Source organism: Leiobunum rupestre, chromosome 4 (genome assembly GCF_980474605.1).
Source record: "Leiobunum rupestre chromosome 4, qqLeiRupe1.1.hap1, whole genome shotgun sequence".
Classification (NCBI taxonomy): domain Eukaryota; kingdom Metazoa; phylum Arthropoda; class Arachnida; order Opiliones; family Sclerosomatidae; genus Leiobunum; species Leiobunum rupestre.
The window spans coordinates 35,238,368-35,259,913 of record NC_143387.1 but is presented as its reverse complement, the minus strand read 5'-3'; the positions used below and the strand labels follow the sequence as shown (position 1 = coordinate 35,259,913).

The following is a 21,546-nucleotide window of genomic DNA, read 5'->3' as shown; positions in this document are numbered from 1 at the left end:
CCAGATGCTCAAACCTTTGAGCTGCGTAAAAATAACAGACACAAAGGACATGAGAGGAAGTTTCCTCGTCTGCAAGGCATGCCCAGCACATAAGACTCTCACTGGTGCAAATCAGAAGGGGATGTCTATTTAGATACAAAAGTGATCAGCCATACAGACAAATCACATCTTACATATCAAGACTTGGAAATCCAATTCTAGTAATTACCATACATCATGCGACTGGGAATTTGAAAGGGTCCCAGAAATTTTTTTTTCATCTTTCAGTTTTATAGTTTCAAAAGTACCATGATCATACCATTCAAAATTAATTATCTAAGATTTAGTTAGTTTGAGTTTTTAATTATCTTTGGCATACCATAAATGTTAGAAGTACCCAAGCTATCAAAATTACAGCCATCCTAATGATTGAGCTTTTACCGAATTCCGAGTTAGGCTAAATTGTGCGCCAAATTAATTTCAAACCGCGCGCCAGGTTTACCGCGTGGACTAAGAAGTGTTTAGAAGGACTTACTACTTTCAGAGAAGTATTGGTATGCGTATAAGCAAAGATAATATAACTACGTACCCTAGATTCGAAATCACGGCGTTTCTCTATAGCGCGTTTTCTCGTGAGGCTTTTACTGAGTTCGCGCCGGAAGTCGGAAAAATCGGGCTCCATAGCAGGGTGAGAAATAAGGAATTTCAATAGATAACCCAAGGTTATATTACTCACCTTTAGTTTTCTTTCATTTAGAAACATTTTAGAGCTACAGGCATGATCCATTATTGTTTTAAAACCATATAACGCAAAAATATCTGTTATCTTGAAAACCAAAAGTCAAAAACCACGGCGCAATTTTTCCGACTTCCGCCGGGGACTCAGTAAGAGCCTGCGGTTACGTTCAAGGAGCTTGATTTCGAATCTAGGGTACGTAGTTATATTATCTTTGGTATAAGGTAAATAAGGAAATTTGGGCAAAATACCAACGCACGTCCGATTTTTTTCGATACATTAGACGATACTGAACATTTCTGTGTCAAAATTATTTTGTGGAAATGACAATACGCGAAGATATTAATTTTGTGAAATTAATGTGGTTTAGCGTTTCTTTTAACAAAAAATTCAGCCAGCTTAATTGTCGTAGGTGAAGTCGGATACGCGATGGGCATAAAAGAAATAAATTGCAATAAAAACAAAGCATTTCCCAATTTCAATTAGCAAAATTGGTTGAACTTGCGTAAGTTAAATGTTACAAAAACGTTTTGCATGGTCAAGGAGCAGGGGAGCGCCCAAATTTTTTTTCCCATGACATTTCGCGCGACTGCGGAACATTACTGCGGTCTGCGGCCAAATATCCAGTGATAAAACATTTCCTTCGGCCATGAGGAAGCGTGAGCCCAAAGCAAGGTCGGCCGAGAAAAGTACACTGAAGTCCTTCTATACACTCTTTTTCGCGGTCTTTTCGACCCCTCTTTTTGGCCGCCCGCTAGTCGGTCATTACCTGGAACCACCGGTGGGGGGTCTAGGCTCGGGTCTTTGGTCCCAGGATATGGAGAATGGGGGTTAAGGGGGGTAAACTCAACATGGACGCGCCCAGCAAAATTAAAAAAAAAGAGTCTATACGATTCGTGTGGACCACGGTTTCAGGATACTCTGCTCACGTGCCAGTCTGAAAACGTTGGAAAAGCACCTATCTCCGAACACACGACGAGATTAAAAAAGTTTCGTGGCGAATACCAAAATAAAATCGTAAACTAGGTGTTTTAGCCCTGCTAATCACGATGGGCCGTCTAGCATCGCGACCTAGAGGACATATCCGCTGGTTTTTATTTCCCCAAAATAATTTTGACACAAAAATAATCAGTATCGTCTAAATTATTCACCATTTCACCCGAAATCTTTTAAAGAAAACGGTATCGTCCTTTTAACATCTTTGCTGTAGCACTTTGGTTACTGCCGTCGTATTTTAATGGTAGCAAAGACAATATAAATCTCGTGTCCTAGATTCGAAATAACTGCCTCGCGCGTAGCCAATTCGCGACCGAAAGAGTCTAAAATTCAAGTATCCAAGGCCGTGGCCAAATTTTTTTTATATGCGATTGTAACGTGTGGGACATCCTTTGGTTCGCTCGTCCATCTGATTTATCAGTGCGAGATATGTGTAACGGCCACGCCAATGGGAGGGATACGTGGGGACACCCGTGGCGGTCGTCCTCAAACGGCCATCAACAAACTCTGCCTCCCAGACGCTTGAGATTACAGGAGTACGCCCCTACTCCCGGTACGAATAACGATGAGGAAAAACTAACAAGTAGCGGCTAATTAAAGCAGACGCTACTGTATTTAGGTTTCAATGGAGAACTAAGTAGCGTAGCGATAGTTTTCGGTCGCAAATACAATGACCGATGGAGTCCGACTTTTCGGAGGTCCCGTGACGGAAGTGGGTAAACACTTCGTTAGAAAACCGTTCCAATCAGAAAGCTTTCATAATTCGAATTTAGGGTATTATCTTTGGTTGTACATTGTAAAAATAAACGAAAAAGAACTAGCAGAATCTCGTTATTTTGTTTATAAAATAGGATCATTATGCAACTAGCCACGCTTTAACAAATTGTTTAAGCATCGCCAAAACCGACATAAGACCAGGGCCGTCTTTAGCTTTCAGCCGCCCCTGGGCTAATTATATTAGGCGCTCTTTTATATATTTTTTATAGTATGTGTTTAACAATTAAGGGCCAGACGTCGCCCCTGCCGGGTGCGGCGCCCTAGGGCTTAGCCCTACCTAGCCCAATGGTAGAGAAGGGCCTGCATATGACCCAATCGCGCAAAGGCAATGCCCGTTTATACGAGGAAAGAAGAGATGATACTTTCAAATTCACCGACCACCAACATCTAGCGGCTTGCCGTTGAACATTTTTGAGGAGTCCTTTTATACCTTTGTCTTGGAAGAGATAAATCATATAGTTGGCGCGCAATGATGAATGGCTTTTGGTGGTACTTTTGGCAGAAGTGCTTATAGATTAGATCTGCTAATGTCACTGTCGGTATTATAATTATGTTACGTTAATTTTAATCGAATGTTAGTAGTATATATTAATTGTTATTTGAATTGAGCTCAGGTGTAATGTAAATGGCGGAATTTGTACGAAAGCGGAAAACACTTGCGTCAGATAGTAAAAGTAGTGGCATGAGTAACATTTCAGCACCTTCTGTCAGTTTTTCTGAAGATCAAAGCTATAGGAAGAAGAACATTACTGGTGAAATTTGTTTTTTCAAGGATTTCGATTATGAAGAACCTGTGAGTAAATTTGCCCATGCTTATCATCTAGGTCTTGTGTTCCTGTTATTGGTGTTTTGAGTGACTTGAATTATACAAATTCCTTAACACCCCCCTTTTTCTCAGTACAAATCTTCAGAAGATTTGAAATCCTTCCCAGACATTATCACCACATCCTCCATTGCAGCTCATCTTAAAGGGCTTTTAATAAAGCATTTATCAGTTTATTCTAAATTAATTTTTTGCTGATTATGTTCTTAGAGCTGAATAGATTAGTATGTCAGGACAGCTGTGTAAAAACCATGATTAGAAGTTAGAACTATTTTCTGACATTTGTAGCCTACATTGCATACTTTTCACAGAAATTCTGTGGGTATTGTACTGCGTGAGATGGTTTCTCCAGCTAAACACTTAGTTCCCTACAATAAAGATTGCTCTTAACCTCTGAAAGGTTTTATGTAACGGTAATTGTTAGTGTAGGGAGCTGTTGGCTCGCGTAATATGAATTGCTTGCCACCACCCTCCTAAGCATTGTAATCCGGCCACCTGTTTAAAGGCATTATAAGTCCAATCAGCTACGATAATACCCAAGGCACCACCTTAGGCCTAAGTCATCAAGCGACTTTTAAAGCCTTTAGTTCAGGTGGCTGGGTTAAATTGAGTAGGAGCGTGGTGGATAGCCTGTCATACCACTCGAGTCATGCAGCTCGCTACACTAACTATTACCATTAACCTCAACAAGTTTTTATGGAAGGGGAAACCAAAGAGCTCGGGGTGAAAATCCCTTTTACCAGTGAGGAGAGAACGTGCAAACTCAACGCAGGAGTTTTTCCAAGTTATCACGAAGTGCCACAAACTGGGATTGAACCCGGCTCCTCTTGCTGCAAGGTGAAAGTGCTAACCACTACCACCCCACTTTTTGTGGATATTCAGCTCGAGGAGTAAGACACTCGGTGTACACTGCCGTACCTTTGACAGTGCTAAATGGAACTCGCGAACTCTTGAAAATCCGTACCTTTAACAGTGCTAAATGCACATACTCGGTGTACAAGTTATCTGAGAGTGTCTTACCCCTCGATTCAGCTAGTGCCCCAAGCTTGAAAATAGTCGAACCCTAGTGCTCTTGTTGCTTCAGGTGCTCCTAATAATTTGCTTTGTAGTGGAATTATTACCGTACCTATTTTGGCCGTTTTTTTATTCCATCATTGAAATAATGTACTTTAAAATAAAATTATTTTTGAATGCGAAACCAAAAATCTAAATCAACTAACCATGGTTTAAAAAACAATGCAAACCACTCTAAATCACATATATAGTCTAGTGGTTTGGTGGCTCTAGGATTATCAGAAGATAATGAATCGAACAGCGATAACGTAAATATATGCATTTCCCTGTTACATTAACTTGAGGTAAACTGGTATTACCATAATAAATTATTTGAATGCCATATTTAGTTTTGAACATTGTGATTTAGAAAAAGTATATTTAATTTGAATAGGGTAAAGGTCATCCGTTCATGAGAGTATCTCATGACAATTCTATGGAAGAAGTTATTGAAATATTAGAGAGAGAATGGCAACTTGTAACGCCACGTATTGTCTTAATGATTGTATCAAATGCAGAACCTTTAATGGAATGGCAAAACCCCAAACAGTTGGAAAAATTTTCTGCTGGGATTATAAAAGTACAACTACTTTGTGCAAAATCCATTGGATCAGTTTCTCAATCAGCACCTCTGTTGTTTTTGTATTCCTGCACGGGATATTTTGCAGCACTAAAACAACCTGGTAATTACGGAAAAACTGGTCCCTTGGCTAGCCAAATTTTGGTATAGTCTATTTTGTGTATATTTTGATATTATAATAGGCAGCAAATACAACAAGTATGTGGATTGTAACTTCAGGACTTAATATTGGCATAAACCAAGTCATAGGCAAAGCCAGTGCTGCTGAACTGAAGAAACTTGAATCTTTAAAATGTCACAAACATGGTCGCCATCACAGTAAACACAAAAGCTCTCATCAACAGATAGTTCTTCTTGGAATGACTAGTGATATAGTTATAGCTCGTAAAGATGAACTGATATGTGATGTTAGTAAGAACAATGATCATAATCAAATATTTAATATTGGTAGTTTTCAAATAGAGTATTTGATAGGGTGAACCAGTTAAAATTCGAAATGATGGAAATGAACTAACTGATCCTGGTCTTTTTGAGCTCAATCCCGACCATTCGCATTTCATAATTGTGAAAGATAAAACAATTAATAAAACTGGGCTTTATCAATTTGTTAGGCAATTTCAAACACTAGTTTTACATGCTGATGTCAGACCAACCATTCCAGAAGGTCAAGAAATCACCGAAAGTATATATATTTAAATTTTTAGGGGTTGCTATTACCAGTAATATTACAATTTTTAATTAATGAAAAAAACATTGTGAAACAACAAATAGAGGAGATTCAATAACCACACTGTCATCTATCAGCTTCAAAAATAACTTATTATCTTTCATAATTTAATTTAAATATTTCATAATTTTCAGAAAGTACCATAGTAGTTATTAGGCAACAAAGTTAACTTATCCTTTTCAGTTTAAATCGAGCAACGTAACAGTCAATGTGAGAAAATCCTAAACTGCTTTTATTATTGTCTGTGTTATAGCAGCAATATTTTTGCTAACAGACAAAAATCCAGCAGCTAATTATGAACTTCTTGCATTGGCCACTGTGTCTTTATGTAAACTTAAAAAGCGATTTGACCAAATCCATTTTCTTTCTCCACTGATTAGGTTGTCTTTACTGGTTATGCCCAACCCCAAAGTAGACATGAAATTTCTCACTTTTTTTGTCCTTTTAAGGTATAATTGGTATCAGCGAGCAACCCATAGCGAAAGTTGCAGTTCCAATTGTCACAATACTTATAAACGGGGACTATGAAACTGTGAGATTTATACTTGATAATATAAGAAAAGGCACCGCTGTTGTAGTTATGCATGGAACTGGAGGCCTCGCAGATATTTTGTCATTTGCCCATTTTATGATTTACGAAAGGTTAATGATTTTGTTTAGTAATCTTTACTTTAAATTTCAAATATTTTAAAAGTTAATGTTTATATCTTTATAGCGGTACTCGAAAATGGGATGCAGAGTACGTGGAAAATTTTCTGAAACCCGAGCTTTCAATTAAAATAGCAGAACGCTTTCCATTTTTAAGTGAAAATCATATGATGAGAAATTGTTTTAGAGAAAGAATTGTTGACTGTATTAGGCTCTCTGAGAGGGTATTTCAAAGTTCTTAAGCAATAATTTGAAATTTGTATAATGATTATCCTATTTAAATTTAGAGTGAACAATCTTTCCTTACCATCTTGAATGTTCATAGCTCAGCTTGTGATTTAGAAGATTTAGGGGAACATATATTGCGGGCACTTTTTAAATGTTAGTTTTATTATGTAACATTTTTGAGTTACCATAAATTTATTTTTATAATATCTCTTTAAAATAATAGCTCAAGCTAAAAAATTTGATTGGGAAATTCAAATGCAAAAGGATCTTATATTAACTCTTGACTGGAATAACCCTTATATTGCTATGACTGAAGTGTTTCAGAAAGATCCAGCTAGTAATTTCAAGGTTATTTTATATAAGTTCAATGACATCTTTTGAAAAGTGGCAATGCAATTTAAAAAATCTTGATATGCTAGATTAACGAAATGGTTTTTGAGAGAGCATTGTTGCAATCTAACAGACAAGAATTTGTAGATTTGTTTATGAATCAAGGTTTTCAACTACATAAATACCTTACACCAGAGTGTCTTCAAAAACTTTTCTTGAAATATCAAGATAATGAATTCTTCCAAACTATTTGTTGGGAAGGTGTTTTGGGATATAGTTCTGTAAGTACTATTACTACTACTTCATAAATATTTTTCTCTGGCAGTAAGGGTACATAAATTACTCATTTTCTCCAGATGACTAAACCAAACAAATACTTTATAGAGACAGATTTGAATTTTTTAATTGGGCAACTCACAGATATCTCCAATTTCATTAACAAAAACGAAATGGGTAGAAATGCAGCAGGCATGTATTCAAGAGATGCAACTGCTGCTGAACGAAAGTCCATAGCCATAATGACTCTTTGGAGTGTTTTAACTGATCGGTCAAAACTTGGTATGGCATAAATTAGAAGTTGAAGCTGAAATTGCATGGTTTTTTGACAATTTAGTTCTTACGTGGTATATATTTCAGCAAAATTACTTTGGAAACACAGTGATCAACCGGTCCACTTAGCTTTAGTTGTTTCTATGATATACGATCGCTTACTATATTACATTAGTGATTCAACTCTTTGTAAGAAAATGGAAGAGAGAAGCAAGTTGGTGTTATATTTTTTCTAAAAAAACATTTGACTGTGCTTGTTTTTAACATTTACTAATTACTATGCTGGTATGAGAAAAATATATGCTACTGATGATATTACAAATGGCTGTACAATAAGAATACTGTCTTCAGGTGACCATAAAACAGCAAAATTTAGGCAACTATAAGCCGAGAAATTATACAGTTACATTTAGAAACTTCAGTTTAAGTACAAAATTTTCTTGGCTAAAACCTAGAAGATAGTGAATTTTTATATTCTACAATTATATATGCGTGTTCTATGAAGCATACTTTTTTCGAAACTCTAGTAAATTTTAAATGTTCATTAACAAAAACTTGGTGGAATTTATTGGCTTCAGTAGTGTTAATTATGCTCAACTTTTTTCTTACCTATTGATAAATTTATATTTGAATACACAAATTGTGATTATGAATCATTAAATTTATAAAGTCAAATATGGACTTACATTTTAAATATAATTATAAGAGAATTAGACCAAAAGCCACAGCAATAATTATTCTCAGAAATAGCACACTTCACTTTATTACAAACTCTTGCTGTACAAGACAAAACAATATATGTATACCAAAAATTCCTATTGTTGGTTTGGTCTTTGTTTAACTACTTGCAGTAAAATATCCAGAAATGTAGTCAATAGTGTCAACTTTAAAAAACTCAAATATTGAATTTGTTTTACATTTTGTTCAAGAGAATTTTCCACAATGGCAACAGCAATACTTGATGCTGGCTATGAAGAGTCAAGTTGCAGAGCTGGGGAAGTGCTAAGTGAAAAAATATCAGATTGGGGGTACAAAGCAGCAATTGACATTGCTGCCGCAGCCAATAACAAAACATTTATGTCCCACTATTTCTGTCAAAAATGGTTAACAACAGTTTTTCTTGGTCAATTGAGGCTAAGAGACCTTCATTGGGGACCATTAACATTTCCACAATGGCTTAAAGTTATTTTGTGTAGCACTCTGATTTTTCCAATTTATATCTGGGCGTTTTTTGTCAAAGGGGAACAGTGTGATTTAACTGATAATGGTAGGTGTCACAACAGTAAATGGTACTTTTAGATTTTGAGCAATATTGCGGATTGTCTTATTTCATGTAGATACAGAAGAATTAGAGGTTGATAATGATATTCTGAGTCAGCAGGATTTGTTAGAGTAAGCAGTCATTTTGACCTTTTACAATTGCTAAGAGTTGTTAAATCTAATCCTCAAATATTAAGTTGAAAGTGCCAGACTTTCACATAAATATACTTTTATCTGAAATGTTAGACACACGCAAGCAGAATATCAAAATGTAAATGAAGAAAATGGAAAAAATTTCATAAACAATGATTCACTGGGAATGCTTCATGCAACACAAAAAGAATTTTTTATTCATATGAATCTTCCTCTGTGGAAAATGGTTTTTTTGTTGTGGAGTGCCCCAATTACAAAATTTTGGTTGTTTCAGGTATATTATATTTATAGTTAGAAAAATTAGACCTGGTTTTTTTCATTTTTAAATTTATAGATATCGTACATTGCCTTTCTTGGCCTGTTTAGTTTGGCAGTCCTTTGGCCATCTTGTGGAAACTGGTACTTGGATATCAGTGTTTGTATATGGATAGTCTTAATTATTTTTGAAAATGGACATAGAATATTTATACTTCATAAGGTAGGTGAAGTCAATACCACTATTTCAAAAAAGGTTTTCAGAGAAGCCAGTGGGAGTTTCATTTTTCTAGTCGAAAGAGAGGTGCAAGTGGGTGTCTACAGGGGCGTAGGAAAGTTCTTGAGTTTGGGGGGTACGAGGCAAATTTGGGTAAATATCTCATTTTGGGTAAATATCTCATTTTTGGTAAATATCTAATTTTGGGTAAATATCTCATTTAAGGTAAATATCTCATTTTTTTGTAAATATCTAATTTTGAGTAAATATCTCATTTTTAGTAAATATCTAATTTTGGGTAACTAATTAAATTTGGATAAGTACTTAAATTTGTGTAAATATTTTAATTAAGGTAAATATCTAAATTTGGATAAGTACTTAAATTTGTAAATATTTTAATTCAGGTAAATATCTAAATTTGGGTAAGTACTTAAATCTGTGTAAATATTTTAATTCAGGTAAATATCTAAATTTGGTAAATACTTAAATTGAATTTAGGTAAGAATTTAAATTTGGGTAAATATCTGAATTCGGGTAAATATCTAAATTGTGTAAATATCTAAATTTTGATAAACTTCTAAATTTGGGGTCATTCCACGACAAATCGACCAATGTTTTGGAATTTTCCACCCTACCTTCTTAGATTTGGATTACCCAAAAATTAGACATTTACCCAAAAATTAGACATAAACCCAAAAATTAGATATTTACCCAAATTTAACCACCTTTGTTAGAATCTTCGATTTTGCCATGTTAATTTACATAGAGAAATGTAATATTATAGTTGTCAAAAACGTTTTTGGTTGCCATGGTAAAACTAAAGCCCAACACATTTTTTCCCTTTGGGGTTTTTTAAGTTACATGACGGTCTACTTAATCCCTGAATTTAAATAAAATCGATGAGTTACACCTCAGGTAGTCTCCTTGTGAGTGTCTACAAGTATTTTAAGTATATTGTGAAATGCTAAACTATATATAGGCTGAACACATGATTGAAAGTTCCTATCTCAGCCTCTTTGATAGAAATCAAATTTTTCATGACAAAACTACCCACTAGTAATTATTTGATTATAACATTCTTGAATTTCTAAATTGATGTTTTAAAATGCTTGAAATTCTTTTATAATAAACATATTTTGAAAGAAAAATAAGAGTTTAATTGCAAATTTCAAAACCAAATTATTTTTTAAAAGTACATTTATAGGACTTCATAAAATGTTTTATTGTATATCTTTGAAAATCTATTTTGAGTAGAAATTTTTATATATTTTATGGATTATTTAAAAATTTGCCTTTATTTACAGAAATTTTCAACAAGTGTACCACTCTTTACAAAGATATTTGAGCTCCTGCTCATAATACTATTTGTTATCTTTTACCTCTTAACTAGAGTTTTGTACATAAACACAATTGTGGGAAGCTACTCGTGCAAAGTTATACTTTGTGTAGTTCTACTATACTTTTACTTTCGTTTCATTGTGATATATCTTCCCATATCTCCTACATTGGGACCTCTGCTTTATCGAATTCGCCTAATGGTAATATCTTTTCTGCATTATTATATGCTCAGATTCTAAACACATTTTTAGATTCTAGAGGACTTTCTCAATTTTATGCGAATGGCTGTGTTAGTTATAACAAGTGGTGGAATAGTAATTCATGTTGCACTTTACCCTGATTACCCTTTGACCAGGGAACTTTTTAGACGAATTTTCCATCGTGCCTGGTTTTCAATGTTTTTAACTCCCGTGGATGATTTACAACCCTATAGTGTGTAATTTGTTTATTGCTTATTGCATACAAAAACTCGCATAAAATGTTAACTTGATTATTAAAGGTAGCAGCACTTGCCTCAGAAGAAATTGGACTAATGTGTGCTTAGCCAGTTCGTGTAAGTTTATTTGGTTTACTGTTGATCAACAATTAAGTTCGTGGGGATTCTGGTGGATGATATTGTTAGCACTGACAAGGAGAGTACCCGAGGTGTTTATTGCCGATTTTGTTCAAAGTCGGGCGTAATGTAGACCTATATGAGATATGAAATTTCCCAAAAGGAGACGTTGCACTACCCATTCGTTTTGCTATGGCAACCGAAAATGTTTTTGATCACTTAAAACAATAAAATCTCCATTTAAAAAAGCATGGGATTTTCTCGGTTTGAAAAAATTTGAAAATCACAAAATGTGTAATTTGGACCACATTTAGGTAAATTTCATCAAGTTTGGGTAAATTGAAACATTTTTAGAGTAAATTTGTAACAAATTTTGGGTAAAATAAGGGAAAAATCTTATTTTGGTTGTAAGTGGTCAAAAAACATTTTCGGTTGCCATGGCAAATCTAAATGGTAGTGCAACGTCTCCTTTTGGGAAATTTCATACCTCATATAGGTCCACATTACGGCCGACTTTGAACTAAATCGGCAATAAACACCTCGGGTACTCTCCTTGTGAGTTAAACCTTGAGTATTGGTGTTTTCTATAAATTACGGGAGGTCGCGTATAAGTGCTTTTTATACGTCACTAGATATAGTTATTGAAGATAGGGAGCGTGTGCTTGAGTCTATAAAGATTCTGGAATTAGATCTGAGTTTACACGTGCCAATAAAGTACGAAAAAAGTTAAGGTACTTTATTTTTGGTTTTATTTGGAAATGCCTATTAGGATTGATAGCTAGCAATTTTCAATGCCTGAACATGGGGACTCATAAACTTCCATATATTTCAACAGCGTGGCTTTAAAGGCTTATTCTTTTGTCTGTCGTTAAAATAATTTTCACCTTATGACTTTGGTTAAATTTAATTTTTGATTGAACTAAAATAGGCTTAAAATATTCACCTAATTAAAATTATTTAACATTTTTGTAAGCAGTACAGATAAAAGAATAAAGACAATTTTATTTGCTGTTTTAACTGAGAAATTGCCTAGACTTGTGGTTAGAAAATATTTTGTACCAAAGGGGTCATTCTGTAATGCATCGAAAGCAACGTTGCCACACTCTTTAAATGTTGGTGCAGTATCATAATTTGAATATTTACATCTAACAATGCTGATTCAAGGGGGTTTTTTTTCAGGAGCTGCCGCTAGCTTAACTTTCAATAAGATCATTTAATCATTATTTTCATGTTTATTTTTATTTCTGGGTAGTCAATGATGTTGAATGTCCTAACAGTGGATTATGGCCATACCTTTTCACCATTCAGTATTTTTTACTCCTAAAACTAATTCTGTTAACACTTCTGATGGCTTTATTCAGGTAAGAACCTCTCTTTATGATTTTAATTATACCAAAATAAATTATCAATTCAAAAATTGAGTTTTTTAAACTTTAATGCTTAATATAACTTAAAATTTAAACATTTGTTTTATTTTATTATAATATTAATAGTACCACAGCATCAAAACTTATAACTGAATCAGACTCAATTTGGAAATACCAAAGATATCGACTGATTATGGACTTTGATTCCCGGTTGAGACTTCCTGCTCCTCTAAGCATCTTCAGCTTTCTGGGAATGTTGCTTGAATGTATGTATGGAATGATCTGCTGCAGAAACTCACAACGTTCTCTCCAACATTCTCACGAACCTGAGAGGGATAATAGCTTTTGGAAAATGCTAGCTGAACAACACAGCAAGAAATTAAAAAAAAAAGATTTGGAAAGCCACAAACTTGATATGCAGATGGAAAAGTAAGTAAAATGTTTTACCGGCTTACAACAATGGTCTTCTTTTCTACATTTTGTCTATGAATGTGCATATTTTTTCTGAATTGCTAAAACATTTACCTCACGCCTTAGGAGAAGATTTCAGAAAACTCTTATGGCGTTTTCCATTGGGACTGCTCCGAGCATGATCCGGATTTGCCTTCTACGTCATCGCTCTACCACGGAGAACTCCGCTAGGTGCTCGGAGGACTAGACTTCCAGCCCTCCCAATGGAATACGAATTTTTCTCGGAGTCACTTTGCTTAAAAATTGCTCTTTTTTGGTTGCCCCGTCCCTCGAGTTGGGGCAGCTCGAATCAATCCGCGAGGGAGCAACAGTGCCAATGGAAGACGTGCCTCCTTTTGGAGTTGCCCTTTTTGTCCCAATGGAACACGTTTTATATTTAGGAGCGCTCAGAGGACTCCAATGGAAAACGCCATTAGTCTTTTGAGTTCAATTGATTCAATTCTTGTGATTTACCATTGGCTCTGATTTTTCTAGCTATGGAACAAGGTCTCTTTTTGCTGTAATAAGAGAAACTATGAAATGCCAAAGACTACAATCAAAATAGTTCACTTAGCTGTTTGCTTAATGTGATTCCTTATTTGAATCAGGCCTTCCAAATACAAATTTTTTTGTTAGGCTAATACCACCCTTGCTGCCTACACTTACTATTACCGTTAGCCTCTACGTGTTTTTTGGAAAGGGGAAACTGTAGAACTCTGAGAAAAACCCCTCTTACCAGTGGGGAGACGACTTGAGTTTTAACCCAGTGCTACAAGCTCAGATCAGACCCCTGCTCCTCTTGCTGTGAGGGGAAAGTGCTAAGCACCCCATTATTACTACTATAGTATGTTCGATATTTTATTATTAGTTAAGATTATACATTTATACCATAAGGTAAAAGCCCCTCACCGACACCTATACAATCAAGCCAAATTTTAATTTACAGGTCCGTTTATTTACAGTTTATGCCATAAATATGTAGTTTTGTTCCAAAGTTGTGCCTCTTTAGGAATTATATTACTCTAAGCTATTCAAAGTGTGACATAACTCTAAATAGAAAATCTCGTCATCGTAAGATGCTATCAAAGACTGTTTGTTAAGAATGCAGCTAGCCTTTAAACACGCTAACGCAGTGTTGTGTACAAATTTCATTGGGCGAGTCTTTACGCTGAAAGTTTTACGGAAAGGGGGCTAGACAATTTCCAAATTTTCCCTTTCCAACGGCAGCAGGCGCTAAAGCGTCTAACCAATTAAAACTATACCCAAGAAAATGCGCGACGTTTGACAGGTTGCGTTCTCCCTTTGTGGGGTGCTGTGTTTGTTACTCCTAGCTGCGATGTGTTTTCACAGAATCATTTAATAATATAAATTGCGCATTACTCCATTCATATTCTATTATCAAAAGTTATTTTGCAAATATAGCACTTAATACACCATTGACTAGATATTATATTGTAAATAATTTCAGTGAAACCAACCATACATTTTCATTCCATAGTGATATGCATGCAGCAACCACAACAAAAAATTGCATTTTGCAAGTCATTTTTAATGCTCTCTTTTAATTTAGACTTATGGATATGGCTTATGATTTTGAGTACTTAAAAACCACCTCCCGACAACTAAAAATTCGTAACAGAAATCTGGAAAGAGTTATCAGTAATGTTGCAACTCAACTTGAACTTGTTAAAAACACCATTGAGCATAAACAAGGTTTTAATTATTGACTTAATATATCTATATACAGGATGTCCACTAAAACATGAACCAGGGTGCATATCTCAAAATCTGTTTTAGGTACGATTTTGAAATTTTCAAGTCGTATACAAGATGTAGGGGGAAACCTACTGCGAAAATGCCGATGACCTTGAACCATGTCTTCAAGGTCATCCAAAAACTAAAACTCAAGAACCATAAGTGTAAGAAAGTTGGTTCCAATTAAAAAAGTGTTCCACATGACTTTTTAAATACAACTAGCTTTGACCTGATCGGATTTGACCAATAGGAAGCCGAGAAATGCTAGATGAAAAACAAGAAGGTCGTTAAGTTGATAACGTGTCGAAAGCGAGATTCGGGAGCTGATAACTCTAAATATACTCGTGTTATAGTACTGAAATTTGCTATACATTCTCATTAGGATGGAGGGTCTTTAGTTTAAAAATTTCAATGACCTTGAGCAATGTCTTCAAGGTCATCCAAAAACTAACGCGAGAACCGTAAGTGTTAGAAAGTTGGTTCCAATTAGAAAAGTGTTCCACGTCCGATTCTAGGTCTAATTAGCTTTGATTCGATCGAATTTGACCAATAGGAAGTCGAGGAACTGTTTTTCAAAATCACAAAGGTCGTTAAAATCAAAATTGAAAGAAAACGTACATAACTCGAAACCAATTCGTGTTACCTCGAAATTGGCTAGACAAACTCATTATGGTGGGAGTTTTTCAAGTTTGTAAAATTGGATGACCTTGAAGAAAATGTTTTGATAAATTTGTAAAATTAATCGGAAAACGACGTTTTTTTCGATAAAAAGCTCAAATTTTACGAATAATACATGTTTTTTAATCATTTTCCGAAATATTAACCAGTAAAAAAATTTATTTAAAAATTGATAATGATTAACTGTCCCCGACCTCTACAACGTTCTAACAATTACTGTTCTTGCGTTAGTTTTTGGATGACCTTGATGACATTGTTCAAGCTCATTGAAATTTTTAAACTAAAGACCCTCAATCCTGATGAGGATGTGTAGCAAATTTTAGTACTCTTACACGAGTATCTTTAGAGTTATCCGCTCCCAAACCTCGCTTTCGACACGTTATCAACTTAACGAACTTCTAGTTTTTCATCTAGCATTTATCGGCTTCCTATTGGTCAAATCCGATCAGGTCAAAGATATTTGTACTTAAAAAGTCACGTGGAACACTTTTCTAATTGGAACCAATTTTGTAACACTTATGGTTCTCGAGTTAAATTTTGGATGACCTTGAAGACATGGTTCAAGGTCATCGACATTTTCGCAGTAGGTTTCCCCCTACATCTTCTATACGACTGGAAAATTTCAAAATCGTACCTAAAACAGATTTTGAGATATTCGCCCTGGTTCATTTTTTTAGTGGACATCCTGTATACACATACATATAACAATATGCTTAAAATATGTTTCAGATAGTACAGATTTTCAAATTGTTCACCATGCACTGGCCAGAATGTCACCCTATCCATCAACCGTTATTGAACGTTTTCCTGTACCCAAAAAGTATATACCATGGATAGTTTTATGGGTTGGCTATGATCCAGTTGAATATTCAAAACCAAAAACAGAGTTTGAACTAAATTTACAAGATGCAGTTGATCAAGATATTTTAAGTCTACAAAGGGATGAGGGGATAAAGAACATTCCAGTTTATCATTGGAATTCAGTTTTCAACTCACCAGCTGGTATGATCATTGACCGCCGGTCATGGATACATGATGAGTGTGGTAACCCCATAATATATAAGTTGGATGGGTCAATTCCAAGGTAACACCATTTTCATCTGGTAAAACCAGTAGTAAATAGGGAATTGGGCATCTGAAGCTGAAGCTTTAACTTATTGCAATTCTACACCCAGTTTAAAATGATAAATACACAACCACTTTTAAAGTGCAAGATGACAGTCATAGCACTCAAAGTTACTGATGCCTTCTTTCCCTTCACATAATTTTGATTAGGGATGCACTGATATATCGCCCTATTTTTGTAATATCGGTATCGGCCAATATTGGCTTAAACAAAGCTGATATTGGCTGATACTGGTATTAAAAAAATAATTTCAGGAAAATCTTTTAAAAAAAGGAAAATTCTTGATGAAATAACTAATGATAATATTTTATTTGACTAGCTAGAAGCTAGATTATTCCTTTTTTTTGACCGGGGGTTACGAGTGTAAACAAATAAAAAAAAGATTTGATTCGTCATAGAAAATATGTATCAAGTAAAATGAAAAGAAACATATTTGGATATGCTCTTGCAAACTTTTTTAATGAAAAATTAGAATAAAATGATATGACAGTGCACTGAACTGTCTTTTACAATTATTTTATTATATACACTACTGTTATGATAGATAAATTTGTTAATATCGGTGCATCCCTATTTTTGATAAAAATTAACACTATATAGCCATTTATATTAATATAGAAATCCTATGGGTCGTACTGGAATTCAAGGCCGAGGGGCTTTACCAAGGTTTGGACCTAATCATTATGTATATGTAGTCATAACTAGGTAAGTCCCAAAATTTTTAAAGGCAGTACATAATATTCGTATTATTTTAGATATCTGTAAGTAATATTTCAGGTGGCTCAAAACTGGAGTTTGTATGAGAGAAAAAGGTCTTGAAGTTGTTGTTGAACGTACAGAAAAATTTAACCAGTTTGACATTCCAGGGGTAAACAAATTTTCTTTAGTTTTAAAATTTTTTCAGTTTCACCACAAATATGTACATTTTTATTGAAGATTTATGTATCAGATGATAATTGTTGCGCAGCAATTAAAAGCTTTTTTAAGGCATCAGACTCTAACTCAAGATGGGAGAATGAAGATGATGTTAAGACAGTTAAGTATACTTTTCATATCATTTTATCATTATTACTAACCAAAATGTTAGTTTTTTAAGCTATTTGCGGCTATGGACAATACAAACGATGGATCTGATTTGGTTTCGTGCAACATAGTTCTACATGGGTATATGGATGATCCTTTAAATACCGACAATGCATGGAAAGAAACAGAATTATGGCATGTTCATTATTCTGGAAATGAAAGTGTTGCTGATCAATTAAAAGTACTGCATACATTAATTCACTTTACATACCAACATCCTCTTTAATTGGGAAATTATTTTGAAAAATTATAAATAAACTCAACATATCTCCCCCAAGGCACTGCTGGCTCTACAGCTTACAAAGTGTGGGAGGGTTTGTGAACTAACAAGGAGACGACCCGAGGTGATATTCACCGATTTGGTTCAAATTCGGGTATAGTGTACACCTCCATGTACCTTAAAACACCTGCAAGGGAAAAGTTGCGACGGGCTTTCGTTTTGCCATGGCAACTGAAAACGTTTTTGACAACATAATTTGGAATTATTTCTATTGAAAATAAAATGGGAATCTGAAGGATTTTAAGGGTCCCCCAATTGACCAAATTGCATTTAAACTTGATTAAATTCAATTTAAAATTCTTTTTAACGTTTTTGAAAATTAAAAAAAAAATCATTTTTTTAAATCCTTCAGATTCCCATGTTATTTTCAATTGAAAAATCCCAAATTATGTTGTCAAAAACGTTTTTGGTTGCCATGGCAAAACGAAAGCCCGTCGCAACTTTTCCCTTGCAGGTTTTTAAGGTACATGGAGGTGTACACTTTACCCAAGTTTGAACCAAATCGGTGATTATCACCTCGGGTCGTCTCCTTGTAAGTGTTAATCAAGATGTAAAAGATGGAAGGAAATTAATTGGGCAAATTTGGGAAACATCAGAGAAGGCTAAGAGTATATTGATAATTAAGTACTGCAAAGAAATGCTACAGTCATGTAAAGTTATTTAGTGTTTACAAAACCTAACTAAAAGCTACAAGTACATGTTCCACACCAATTTAGCCTTCTATGTGCTCTCTCTATAGAATCAAAGGCAAAATTGCACTACAGCGGCCTCATGTAATTTCGTGTTTTTTTTTGGTGGAGAATGTAGCACTTGACGCGTAGATTACGAAACTAATTTTTTTTGGGGCCGCAAATGATAATTAAATTAATTAACTTAATGTTAAAAATGTAATAATTTTAGGGAATTACCGTGTTTTTGTATTTTTGGGTGGCGGAGAATGTAGCAGTTGACGCGTAGATTACGAAACTAATTTTTTTTGGGCCGCAAATGATAATTAAATTAATTAACTTAATGTTAAAAATGTACTAATTTTAGGGAATTACCGTGGTTTTGTATTTTTGGGTGGCGGAGAATGTAGCACTTGACGCGTAGATTACGAAACAATTTTTTTGGGCCGCAAATGATAATTAAATTAATTAACTTAATGTTAAAAATGTACTAATTGTAGGAAATTACCGTGTTTTTGTATTTTTGGGTGGCGGAGAGTGTAGCACTTGACGCGTTGATTACGAAACTTGTTTTTGGGTCGAAAATGATAATTAAATTAACTAACTTAATGTTAAAAAGTTAGTAGAGTGGAAACCTAAACAAACAGTAACAAGCCGTGGTGTAGGCGACAACCCGACGAAGATAATTACTTCCAAAACACGTAAAAGACGTTACTAAACTCCCCGTATTGGCGCCTGACGGCGCCGCGCACTCGCTTCGCTCAAGCGCTGGGGGCGCGCAGCGCCTCCCCAACCCCATACTAAAAAAAGCGATGGGCCATCTATAACGCGACCTAGAGGACAGTACCAAGCCTTACGCATCAAGTATATAGTGGCCCAATAATAGAAAACACCGAGAAAATGAACAAAAACTGTAAAAGATTTGATAAAGTACGGGAATATCACTTTGTGGCCCAAAAATACAAAACACCGAGAAAATGAACAAAAACTGTAACTGATTTTATACAAAAAGGGAATATCACGTGGAATTCATTAGGACACCGAAACTGTGTTGCCGGCGAACACACGACGGAAATAAGTACAACAAAACACGTGCAAATGCCCAAAAATTAGAAATTTAAAATTACATTAAAATATTAAATAATCATTTGCGGCCAAAATAAAAATTACCCTCGGCATCTACGTGACAAGGTCTATCAGGCGCAACCAAAATTAATATAAAATTCAATGAAAATGAGAAATTTTTAAAATTAAAAAAATTAAGTTAAACAATTAAATAATCATTTGCGGCCAAAATAAAAATTACCCTCGACATCTACGTGACAATGTCTATCAGGCGCAACCAAAATTAATATAAAATTCAATGAAAATGAGAAATTCTTTAAATTAAAAAAATTAAATTAAACAATTAAATACTCATTTGCGGCCAAAATAAAAAATACCCTCGACATCTACGTGACAAGGTCTATCAGGCGCAACCAAAATTAATATCAAATTCGATGAGGCCGCTGTACTACACTTCACCCGAATCGAATCATTCAGTAGATAATAAGGAACTGACTGCACTTTTGCAAAGAAAAATTTAGAAAATGAAATCAACAATTTTTCTATCAGTTAAAATCAATTTTTAATAAATCAGAAACTTTGTTTCAAAATCCCAAGCCAACTTTGCCTTTCGATACTCTGACCGACCCTTTACCAGCATACCAAAAAATTAGGTCATCTGTGCAATCTACCTATTTGTGAAATATTTTTTAATTTTTTTAGAAATCTCTCAGTTGGAGAATTGTAACAGAAGATGTGTTCATTAAAATACCAGCTGGGCAAGGTCAACTCTTAACCAAAATTGTTAACAACCTTAAGCCTTCAGTTTTCTAATAAAGATTTAATAATATTTATATCTTGTGATTTTTACTAAATCAGAAATTTTTTGATTCATCAATATATTCTGCAAAATCTTTAACCACCTTTTAATATCACTTTTTGTTTGTCGTTTATAATAAAGAGTCGTATTATAACTAACAAAATACTTTAATGATCTAAAAGCGTGTCTTACATGCATAGCGTTCGTCAATCGTCTGCCTGCGTTCTCCGTTGTGTCAGACGCCCCCCTTTGCTCTTTTGGTGGCGCCCTCTGTGGTGATCCCAGCAAACATAAAGATACCCATAAACATCTCCCCCTTTTAATTGTCCTTCATAAAAAAAAACTTTTCTTTGAACTGGTTTCATTTGCTTAGTCCAATACAAAATCCTTTTGCCACTCCGGTCGGCATCTATTTGAGCTCGGTCGCAACTTTGGACGCTGGGCATGGCCTGTTTGTATCTGTTCCCGAATATCCAATTCAATTGGTTGACTAAGCACCCCCGCATACGTAGGACTTCTAGTTCTGACTGATTCCGGTAAACTGTTCGCACAGTTATCCATATCTGCAGACGGAATTACCACTGGATGAGCAGTCGGGATATCTTTTCCAACATGCGCTAGTGCCGTTGAGCCCTGAAGGAACCCTTGATTTAATTGCTTGCTTCCTTCTATAGTATTTCCCTGCAGCGACTTCCCCGTTTCTATTGACTGTGGTTCTGGTAGCGCTGTAATAGCTGCTAATGCTGACTCGGTGCTGGAGGTTTGTGCTGTCTGTGGTCTGAAGGGTTGATTGGCGCCCTCTCTACGTGTATACTTGTTCACTCGATGATTCGTTGGTTGGTTGGTGAGCTTTATTTGTTTGGTCTCATGCGCCTGATGATATCGTACTTGATGCCCCATCTGTGTTTCTAAGGCTGGCGTTATTTGACCTTGATACTGAGGCCGGTAAATTACGCTATTATCTTTTTTATCAGACCTCGTAGTATCCCGTGCTGGTGGCAATGGTTGTCCTCCTAATTCTTTAAGAAATCTTCTATTCCTCCGTAGAATTGCGCCGTTTTCTGTTTTGACTA

At 35.0% G+C, this 21,546-nt stretch overlaps 1 protein-coding gene across 7 annotated transcripts; it reads left to right on the top strand.

Moving 5' to 3' along the window:
* The first annotated feature begins 2,943 nt into the window (after nucleotides 1-2,943).
* LOC149947551 (protein ced-11-like) lies at nucleotides 2,944-20,499 on the top strand. Of its 7 annotated transcripts, none has more exons than XM_090172432.1 (28): nucleotides 2,944-3,023; nucleotides 3,103-3,281; nucleotides 4,759-4,944; nucleotides 5,127-5,351; nucleotides 5,419-5,626; nucleotides 6,121-6,313; nucleotides 6,387-6,543; nucleotides 6,607-6,700; nucleotides 6,771-6,895; nucleotides 6,967-7,158; nucleotides 7,234-7,435; nucleotides 7,514-7,640; nucleotides 8,356-8,693; nucleotides 8,764-8,818; nucleotides 8,933-9,113; nucleotides 9,174-9,317; nucleotides 10,616-10,849; nucleotides 10,901-11,081; nucleotides 11,149-11,202; nucleotides 12,455-12,563; nucleotides 12,696-12,998; nucleotides 14,590-14,732; nucleotides 16,182-16,536; nucleotides 17,197-17,283; nucleotides 17,356-17,446; nucleotides 17,515-17,613; nucleotides 17,666-17,842; nucleotides 20,377-20,499. In XM_090172432.1, the coding sequence occupies exons 2-28, from the start codon at nucleotides 3,114-3,116 to the stop codon at nucleotides 20,485-20,487; spliced, it is 4,539 nt and encodes a 1,512-aa protein (XP_090028558.1). In that variant the 5' UTR covers nucleotides 2,944-3,023; nucleotides 3,103-3,113; the 3' UTR covers nucleotides 20,488-20,499. The 7 variants fall into 7 exon arrangements, 6 of the variants coding, with proteins under 6 accessions (XP_090028558.1, XP_090028557.1, XP_090028556.1 ...); XM_090172431.1 differs by having other exon boundaries at nucleotides 2,944-3,027; XR_016480429.1 differs by having other exon boundaries at nucleotides 2,950-3,281; nucleotides 17,528-17,613.
* The last annotated feature ends 1,047 nt before the right edge of the window (nucleotides 20,500-21,546 follow it).

What these genes read in the sequence shown, in the direction of transcription:
- LOC149947551 (XM_090172432.1), top strand. Translation starts at nt 3,114, where the DNA reads ATGGCGGAATTTGTACGAAAGCGGAAAACACTTGCGTCAGATAGTAAA. An exon ending in ATTGCGGGCACTTTTTAAAT is followed by an intron (nt 6,701 to 6,770) that starts GTTAGTTTTATT and finishes TTAAAATAATAG; the next exon opens with CTCAAGCTAAAAAATTTGAT. An exon ending in TTGGATGGGTCAATTCCAAG is followed by an intron (nt 16,537 to 17,196) that starts GTAACACCATTT and finishes ATATTAATATAG; the next exon opens with AAATCCTATGGGTCGTACTG.